The sequence below is a fragment of the Rosa rugosa genome, chromosome 7, assembly GCF_958449725.1.
Source record: "Rosa rugosa chromosome 7, drRosRugo1.1, whole genome shotgun sequence".
Lineage (NCBI taxonomy): Eukaryota > Viridiplantae > Streptophyta > Magnoliopsida > Rosales > Rosaceae > Rosa > Rosa rugosa.
This window is the reverse complement of record NC_084826.1, coordinates 7473308-7483650: the sequence shown is the minus strand read 5'-3', so window position 1 is coordinate 7483650 and position 10343 is coordinate 7473308. Positions and strand designations below refer to the sequence as shown.

The window sequence follows — 10343 nt, the reverse complement described above, 5'->3', positions numbered from 1 at the left end:
TAAAGAAGCTTATGAGCTACGATATTGAATATCGACTCATCAATCTGTTCTCGTTTTCATAATACAATCGATGAAACCTTGAACTTTTGACATCCATTTTGATCTCTTGAATCTTGATTCTTGATTCATGGAGTGACAAACTGTAATCATCAGTAGCGATGCTCCACACTACAGTACCACAGAAGAAGCCGGCTCACCAACCGAGGACCCACCGGAAGCGAATGCACCCGGCCCGCACCAGATCGAAAGCACCACGGTGGCGCTTTCCAAAGATTCAGCGGGCTCATCGACTACCTAGTGATTACGTGTCACTCAGGTATCAAATCAGATTCCATTTTCTCTCACTTCCCACCTGAGACGCGTGTACCTCACGCCCCTCGGAGCGCTTTAGTGAACTCCACCCCCCTTCTTCTGGGTTTCATCTCTCTCTCTCTCTCTCTCTCTCTCTCTTTATATATAAAGAGCTCCGACGCCTCTTACCTAACCTCTTCGTCAGCTCCGCCTCAATTTTCAAGCCCCCTTTGTCAAACTCTCACAATGAGCGTGACGTTGCAGTCGGTCTCTCTCTTAAACCCTAACCCTAGCTCTCGCTTCCAGAAGGCGGCGGCGGCGACGACGACTCCGGTAGCCTTGTGTTCTCGGCGGTTCGATCATTTCGTCGGTGCTCGCGGTTATGGAGGAGCTCCGGTTGCCGTTCCGAAGGGGCTCGGCTGTGGTGGCTCGCTGTCTCTGAGCCGGCGGAGCTTGTGGTGCCGGCCAATTGTAGCCGTTGCTGCCTCGCAAGATGAATCGGTAAAGCTCCAATTTTTGGTTTTACTAGGGAAATTAGCTTTATTTGGATTGGGAAATTGGAGATTGAGGTCAAATTTGGTTTTCAGAGAATGAATTGGTGAATTATTTTTTCAGTTGTTTGGTTCTTTGAACTGTGCATTGCCGGAGCTTCATGCTTCTTTCCAATTAACATTTCAATGTCTTTGAGATTTGTATGAATTTTTATTTTTGTTGCGAAAATATTCGGGTTGCATGCTTAAGTTAGATATTGTGGCTCCTTGAAAAAGAGCTGGACCTTTTGAAGTAGATTTAGTGGGAAGACACACATGATTGAGGCTTGGTTTATTGGTTCACTCATTTGTTTCCTACTTGGTTTTGTTTACGTTTCATTTGCAGAAGCATCCAGAGGTTGAGGTGGAGAAGGAAAAGGAAAGTGCCAAGTTGAAAGCTGAAGAATCAGAAGAAGCTTGGGAACAGACTTTGGCTTCTTTCAAAGAACAAGCTTTAAAGATGCAAAGTGTCTCACAGGAAGCGTATGAGATATATTCTAAGAAAGCCTTGGTTATTTTGAAGGAAACGTCAGAGCAGTTGAAAATACAGGCTGATAAGGCAAGGTATGATATCACTGAGATAGCTAAAGAGATCAGCGTTGAAGGTAAAGAATATATCTCCACAGCCGCAAAGAATTCCCCTGAACCAGTGAAGGAAATTGTTGAAACATTCAATTCATCAACAGACGATCTGAATGACGTCACAAAAATCCGCGACTTTCATGTTGGGATACCATATGGTATAAGCTTATGAGAAAAATGACAATGATGCCTGCTTTATTTTCTTTAGTTTTTCATCAACAATTGCAATTTTGATTTTGGTGCAGGTCTGGTTCTTTCTCTTGGTGGCTTCCTTTCCTTCATGGTAACAGGAAGCACTGCTGGAATTAGGTTTGGGGTTATCCTTGGTGGCATTCTTTTGGCTTTCAGTGTTTCAAGTTTGAGATCATATAAGCAAGGAGAATCATTTCCTTTGGCCTTGAAAGGGCAGGCAGGTTAGTTATGGACTTATGGTTTATATCTGTAATCACTACATATTGGAGCTTTTTCATATGGTTTTAGTTGAATTTGTATGTGATTCATGATTGTAAAATGGACTGTTGGACCTGCAGCTATAGCCAGTATAATTTTTCTGAGGGAGACATGCCTACTGGCTCAGGTTAGAATTTCGTTCTTATTTTCTAAAACTAGATTTCTATATTATTGTAGTTGATCAGCCTTCATAGATTCTGATATTTTCTTGTTTCAAATTTCTGTTTTCCAATTTGCAGAGATCATGGATTCCATATTTGTTGAGAACCCTTGTCAGGTTTTTGTGAATTGTGACCTTCTCATTTTTATTTTTATGATGCTATTTGCTTTTAGCCTTCTTTTCAGTTGGAGGAGCTTTACCTTGATCTGGACATTGAACCAGTAATATAATCGTTAAAGAACCTTGTTTTTCTCCCAAAATACCATGTTTTGCAAAGATGAAAAATAACCTGTTACCTAGAGAAGCACTTAATGAAAAAGGGTTTTAGTCTTTTAGAAGAACAACTCAATAAAGAATAGTAAACATAAAAAGCTAAATTATATAATTTTTTTTTTGGATGGATGGAGATGAAAATTGCTTAGTCTCTACATAAACAGGCTAGAATTTTAATGTGCCCTTAAAATGAACTTGGGGACAGAATTGCGTAGTCTCCCCCTTCTGGTGTTCCTTGTGCACAATTACCATGAGTGTTATAGCTTTTCTTTTTCATAGCTTTAAAGAGTTTAGCATCTGATAAGATACTTTCTCTGTGCAGTGGAGGTGTTGTAGCTTTCTATGTCTATAGGATTGTACAGAATGGTAAACACCATAAACACCAAAAAGATTCGAGCTTTGAATGAGTCAGAAAGTTGGAGTATGTGCAAGGTTAGTATGCAAATAATTTTTACATGGTGTGCCCTCTATCATGTATCAGTAGTGCAGCACCTAGTGGGGAATGAATTACTATATCATTAGACTAGTAGCATCTATCTCCTTTGTGAAATTGATTGCCCGAAACAACTAGTGTCTGGTGAAGACTGTTCATTTAAGCTAATGGGATTAAATTCCAACCATGTCAGTGAAGTATTAAAACTGTTTATTTGATTTGCTCTTTGCAGCAAAAGAGAAGTAACCATCTCAGGATGCTCCGGGCTAGGATGTTTGCTGAACTAAAGCTTCTCTGGTTAAACACTCGTGCGAGCTGTTAGGAACGAGGCATTACGAGTTTGGAGTTTAGACACTTGTCTTTTTCTTTTTGCATTTTGTATTTACGATTGAGTTTATTAGGGCAAACATATAGATATTTCTGTAATATGGTGTTCTTGGTCCCCTTTTTGATATTGAGGTGGTAGAACTAGTTGTTTGGCCTTTGCATCTGTTTCTTGTCCCTGTGTTTAAAGTTCTATATTACATAACAGCTGTCTTGGACTGAAAGCTATCGCTCTACAGGCCACAGCTCATGTAAGTCTTTGTATGTAACTCTTTTCGTTGGCTCAGCCATGGTGAAGAAGAGAAATAAAGATGTACCATGATTTCAATGCGAGTGCATCAGAAATTGAAAGGCTAAGACTTCATTAACTATTATATTGTGCTCTAGCAAAAGAAACCAAATCTAATAACCCGTAAATTAGTGATAAAATTCTGTGAATTCAGCAAGGCCAGTGCAGTTGCCGAGTCGATTGATGGAGAAACCTTCGGATACAATTTTATTATCGAAGGAAGAGGAAAAGGGAAAACCCCTTGAAGAAGAAAAGCACGCCAGCTTCAAGAACACAGGTGCTCCAAAGAGCAGCAGCAACGCCAAAAAGAAACATGGAGCAACAAAGGCAGTAAGAAAATGCCCTTCAACCAGGGAAGGTTAGGAGGACGGGGAATTTGTAAAGCACATGCCTAGCTATGAGGATAAGGTTATTCAGAGCATGGAAAGAATAGTGATCTGCATATGGTTGTTCCTTTTAGTTTTGACCAATCTATAACTGAGTACTCCAATATGTTTCGAAAATTGTACTATGCATATGATGTAATGATGCTCCATTGCTCCATGTTACATGACATTATCTTAGTCATTGGTGATATCTTAAAGCTTTAATTTTTTAATCTGTTACTTAAGCTCTAGTTAGTAATTTATAATATTAAGATATAATTTACTTATTCGTTGAGTCAAACTAAAAAGAAAAATCGCATGTTTTTATTTCTTATCAAAATTTTCCCCTCTTAATATAATGATTTTTAAACACTTATCAACTTGACGGAACTCAAAAATCACACAACATAATGTTTTCATAATTTTTCAAAGGCTGAAAACACAAAAAAAAATCTTTAAAAAAAATTATTTCAGTGTTCCATCAATTGGAACACCTTTTAAAATTAAAAAACTTATAATTAAGGAGAATTTCAAGAAAAAATGGTGGTGATAAGAAATTGAATAATTCTTCAAATTTTTTATTTTTTAAGTTTTATAAAATTTCTTGCTACACTGCTGGAAAATAGGCTGAATTTGTACGGTTCTCAGTCACCGTCGATTTGCTCAAGGAAGTTGCACTAGTCTTGTATAGTGATGGTTTATGACAATGTGGATAAAGGGGTTTGTTTCCCAACAGATGGTCATTGGGGTCTCGATTCCTCATCGCATATATAACGTGCTTATACTACTGTGCTAGTTTTACATGTATGAGAACAAGAAACAATTGTTTCCCGCTGGCAATAAAAGCGAAAAGATGATTTAAGCTGCAAGACACATTGAAACTATTACTGTATTACACTAGCATGAGTCGTGACAATAAAATCAATTGCTGGTGCCGAGGGGAAGATCTTGATTTGAAAATGCGGTTGAATGTCTTCCCTTTTCTCTCAGAGGCGTCTTATCATACGAGTCTCTCCCCTTCTCGGTTTCAGATATCACCACGGGAGACATGATTAGGAATTTCTCCTTGATTATCCAATGGCATGTACTGTGCCATGATTGCCCGGATCTCCGAGTCCATGTATCTCTGCATAGAGGTAGTTCAACATACAAATTTTTAGGATGACCACATAACCCAAAGGGATTGAGTGTACAAAATCATATTACCAATGTCTTTGTTTTCAAGACTTGTACATTGAACTGCAATCACATATGTATATGTATGAGGAATTTTGGGTGTGTAAGAAAACATACTCGGATTCTGTACTTGTAAACTGCATATCCTCCAACTCCAACAGCACCCAAACATAGAATGATAACCCAGACAAAGCTCCAGCTATACTCTGTATTCCTGGCATTTTGACCTGCTTCCCCACAAACAGAGCAGCAGTTAACACACACACACACACAAGAAAAAGGGAAACAGACAGCAGATATTCTTCCATGTGGTTTAAGTCTATTACTAGGTAAATTCCAATTCTCAATCTCTGTTGTGCCTATGTTTAAGGATACATTCCAAACTGAAAACTATAAATCATATCTAACTAGAGCATTAGTGGTTCGAAAGACTAAGAAGGAAAAGAATTGAGAATACTCACTTATACATGCATCATGCTCTCGCATGTACAGTAAATCACCACCACAGCTGCACTCGTAACTGCCCCAAGTATTCTTGCATTTACATTGTGCACATTGGCAAGCCACTTTTTCCTTACACTCATCAACATCTGGAACACGGACAGAAGTAAAAATTCATGGTGGATGAATCAAATCGATAAGGGAGAATGGGGATCCTCAAACTCTTACTACTTGATTATATAGAAATAAAGCACCTCTATGAAAGTATATTCACCGTTTAAGGCTGGTGAAAGTCAGTGGTGGGATTCAAATCCAAGTACCTAAACTATATGCTGATGCAGGAGCATTATAAATTATGCACAAGTCCCACTGGGCAGATTATGTAATGTTCTTTTGATGGTGTAACCATATATGAGTATGCGGAGATGGTAGTCTAGATTGGAGATCCCATGAAAATATCCCAAGAACATTACGGTTACACCACATCAAAAGAGCATTACATAATTAGATTGAAGTCTCTACATACTGATTAAGCTTCAATAAGCCAATGAGTCATCATCTGAAAATCACACACTAATAGTGATCCAGAGGCAGTGAGTACCTTCACATGTTTTCTCTCCATCACCCTTGAATCCTGGCGGGCACGTGCAACCTTTTGTATGGTCATCCTGCACATCCAAACATCAATTCATTTTGTCAATTTTTTATTGGGAGAGATTTGATTATTGAACAACAATTTTAAGTCCAACTTACACGACATGCAGAGTAAGTGTGGCCATTTTGAGTTTCCCTCCAACAACCTCCATTGTTGATTTCACATCGTAACGCTCCGGAAGCTGCTAAATCAAACAAGGAAAAGATGCCATGACTAAAACAAAAACAACAAAATCTAAATATAAAATGGCCGTCATTTCATAGTTAAATGATGAAACCTTGCATATTGAAGGTTATAAAGCTAATGGAGCATACAAATTGGTAGATATTCTTTGACTAAAATAAAAAACAAAAGAAAAAAAGGAAGACGAAGAAGAGACAAATAGTGTGAACCAAGTTAGATCTGTTCGAATGTTTTTAACTTTCCTACCAAATACATTTTAATTTGTTGATTAATCTATCTAGAGACTGCAGCCTTTACCTAAGCATATAATTTCTAATTGCAGTAATCTATGAAAGCTTCTACATTTCCTTAAAAGAATGGGGAGCCATGCAAATAATTTTACCTTCACAGCGAGTATAACCATCACCCAAAAACTTCACGCCTTGCACAGTAGGGCATTCACACACTCTTCCCCGGAATGTATCCTTTAACAAAACAAAAATCAGTCTACAACATACAAAATAAAACCTATCGAATAAGCCAGAACATTCCCCGATGACGGAAAAAAAAAAAAGGGCCACTAGAGGAAGGCTATGAAAATTGGGATACCCTGCATGCAGTTAAGTTAGAAGCTTTATCCTGCCAGCAACCTCCATTGTTTTCCAGGCATTCATTGGTTTCCACTTCTGAAAGAAAGAAAAAAATAAAAGATAAAAGGCCAATTAATACCATCTCAGGGACAATATTGTGACGGACAATCAAATGATGGACAATATTGTGATGGACAATCAAATGATTACTCATAGGGAACCACTGATCAATAATTGTAAATATTGATGCTAGCTGAAAACATTAGCTTTGCATGCTGGCTGAAAACTAAATTTGCTACCATTTCAATAAGTTACACAAATCCTGGACTCATGGATTCATATATATTCAAAAACGAAGTTTCTATTGGGATCTGAACCAATGATATACAGGATACTTTTTTTTTTTTTTGGGAGTCATAATACATGAACCAATGGTGTCTTCTTTCTTTCGAAGGGGTGCCATCATTTCACTAACGAAGTTTACCACAGTAGTTTGTTTGTTTTGATTGTTGGGTAAAATGATGGTAATATTCTCTTTATGAAAACCCAGTACAGCAAAGATATGCAACCACTTCAAAGTACAGACACACGTAAATAACACACAATCAATTACAAGAATTATTTTACCTACAGGAATATATCCATGAAGAACATAAGAAAGAAATAAAAAAGTCAAGGATAAATGAGGACCTTCACTCAAACACACAGCAGGCTCAGTAGTTTCTTGAAAACCAGCACAGATGGCCTTGAGAACAGCTCCTTTGGCCAGTTTTCCTGAGAATAGGTGCAAAGACAAAACATTAGCAACAAGGTGATAAGTAAACACTGTACTGTCCTCTGTTTATTACAAGAGTTGTATCAAACCTCTGTACTGTCTGTTGTTTATAATAAGAGTTGGCAATATGGTAACATCTCCACGGGAGCCCTTGCCAATCTAGTTCAAGATTAAAGAAAGTGAAAAATGAGTACAAATTAACACAGCATGCACGGAACTTGAAAAGATGAGGTGGTGCGAGTAAAAGAATATCATAATCAAATCTGAAGAGCCCAACCTGTGCATCCTGTTCAGCCTTTAGAACCGCATTCTCCTCATTTGCCTCAGGATCCCCAATACATTTCTGTATCTTCTTAAGATCAACACCTTTAATCATGTTAGAGAAAACACATTAACAATAGGATTTCAGGACCTCAGTTCTTAGCTAGGTAACTAACTCTTAGGGAAAAACAAACGATTAATATTTAAAAGAATATGTCATTGACTAACTCTAGCTATAGTTCTTAAGGACAAGAAACAAATATTAACTTCAAGCCAAAAAACTAGAAATAAGGCAATACATAGACAGCATAATCATAGAACTGCATATACATGCCATCCAAGAGATAGACAATCTAAGATAACTTCCCAAACCATAAAATCACATCCCAAAGGAAACTGTCACCCAAAGTAGAATAAAAAAGCAAGTATTAACAACGAGGTGCAAACTTAGGGGTTATCCTAAGTAAAAAATCAAAAGATAAATCAGAAACAATATGATACGGGAGTAGTCCTAAAGGGACATAGATTTATTTCTTTTAGCAAGACTTTGTCTAAATATGAAGTCAGTCAAACCTACCCAAGGATTCAATAACTTGATTTGCACACTCAGAAGTGTACTTTTTCTCTTTCATTGGGCATCGAATCGCAAAGTCAGTCACATAGTCCCACCAAAGCCATGGCCTTCCACTTTCATTGGCCACTTTATAGAAGCAAGCTTGACGGAGATTTTGAACCACAACATCTTTCCCATCATAACCTTTACTAAAATCCTGTTCGGGATCTGGAGCACAGTACCTCCCATGATTAATGCACTGAGCCTTGCACTGTTTGCTCAAAACAAAAGCTTCTGGGCAGTACCAAGTGATATAGTGTGGAGTAAACTGTGTGTACCCCTTCCGCTCAAGTACCTGAGCAGCTCCTTTAAAGTTCTTCACAAAATCAATCTGGCTGTCACACTTTGGTCCACACTCATCATTGCTGTTTGTCCAGAACTCATACTCAACTCGCTCGTCAGGATGTGGAAGAGCCTCTGTCCAGTCTAGATTAATGTTGACCATCTCCCCATCAGATAGAGCTTTTTTAATGCTATCCCCCAAAGATTTGCTGATAAGGGCCGAGGGAATTGCAATTTTCTGCAGATAATCAGCATCTTCCTTTTCTTCCTCAGGAGTGTCCATGGTAATCAATGGTTCAGTTCTGTCATCTGCAACAAGAATAGCGGCCGCTCCACCATTTTGTGCATTCCAAGCCTTCAATGTGAAGTAACAATCTGCCAGGACATTACGGTAATAAATGAGAACACAGTGAAAGATAAACAAGCATTATCCGCTTATTCCAACAGAAAGTCACAATCAAAAGCTGCTGTGCATGTACAGGTAGAAACTAAACAATGCTTTTTACACAGGGAACAAAGCAAGTCATCTCTTTTACACATGCATATTTACTCCACATAACAATCGAAGCCAATAAGGGATTGATTTTCTGAATGCAAAACGAATTACAATAAACCCAACTAATCAAAGTTAAAACCCTGAGATCTATTTGATCATCAAAACTCTGATAAACAATAGCCCACAAACATTAATAACAGACCAAAGTACTGGACATTAGCAAGAAGGGTGCAGCAGTCAATTGATGAGTTTTCATCACAATCATTACAGGGAATTAGATACAGACCACAAGTAAAGAACACCAACACGCAAAACTGGTTATGACATGTCATAGATTGCTAACTGCATGCAAATCAATTGTAACCAATAACACCCATCATTATTTACTCCACAAATTTACAAAACGATTACCAACTAATCAATGAGCTCAAATCTATAACAAGTTAACAATCCAAGTTCATTCCTATTAAGTCACAATTTATGAAGTCACAAAACATAATCCACTAATAGATGTGAAATAGAAAGGCTAACCTCCTCGATCCGCAAGAAGAAAGGTAGGTAATCCACCAGGCTTTGATTTGAATGAGATATCGAAATCTTCAAAACTCTTGCATGCTTTTTGATTAGCCTTGGGATAATACACAGTCCCAACCAAGGTTCCTCCATACTGAGGAACCCCAAAATTCCCAATTGCACATTCATAAACATCCTTCAATGAGTTTGGGGAAGTCACTTTCAAGCTGTTCTTCTCCACCACAAACCTCCCCACACAAAACCCACATAGCAAAAACCAAACAAACACTAAAAATCCAATCTTTTCCTTCATCTTAGACTCTGCCACTGAGTCTCAGAGAGGCCCGGATCAAACCCAGTAAGCAAAAACTCAGATTGCAATAATTAAGAACAGCAAAGATCGAAGCTTTTACGAATCAGAGACGGTTCTGACAAGAAAGACTCGTTTTTTCTTGCAACCCAGATCGAGAATATTGATAATTAAGCACGGAGACTAGTCTTTTTTGCAGTGCAAGTTTTCTGGGTCTGTGTGGAACTAAATTTCGTGGGAAAGCGTAGAAAGGTCAATACGCTTTGCTTAGTCTGAGCGTATGTTAAGGTAACTTTAACTAAATTTTTTTTTTTTTTTTTAATAAATACAAGGATTACTTCTCCAACTAGAATTCTATATTCTTGTTACTAG

The 10343-nt window shown here is 38.0% G+C and overlaps 2 protein-coding genes across 2 annotated transcripts; one reads left to right on the top strand and one right to left on the bottom strand.

The window, feature by feature from the left end:
* Positions 1–421: 421 nt before the first annotated feature.
* LOC133722181 (protein FATTY ACID EXPORT 3, chloroplastic) lies at positions 422–3371 on the top strand. Its single transcript, XM_062149002.1, has 7 exons — positions 422–792; positions 1168–1561; positions 1649–1816; positions 1934–1980; positions 2093–2130; positions 2609–2718; positions 2952–3371. The coding sequence occupies exons 1-6, from the start codon at positions 538–540 to the stop codon at positions 2691–2693; spliced, it is 987 nt and encodes a 328-aa protein (XP_062004986.1). The 5' UTR covers positions 422–537; the 3' UTR covers positions 2694–2718; positions 2952–3371.
* Positions 3372–4406: 1035 nt separating this feature from the next.
* On the bottom strand, positions 4407–10247 carry LOC133720648 (vacuolar-sorting receptor 1-like). Its single transcript, XM_062147059.1, has 12 exons — positions 9680–10247; positions 8335–9027; positions 7774–7862; positions 7586–7655; positions 7412–7495; positions 6741–6817; positions 6535–6616; positions 6068–6150; positions 5916–5982; positions 5335–5463; positions 4991–5100; positions 4407–4823 (listed from the first exon to the last, which is right to left on the bottom strand). The coding sequence occupies exons 1-12, from the start codon at positions 9972–9974 to the stop codon at positions 4725–4727; spliced, it is 1878 nt and encodes a 625-aa protein (XP_062003043.1). The 5' UTR covers positions 9975–10247; the 3' UTR covers positions 4407–4724.
* Positions 10248–10343: the final 96 nt, after the last annotated feature.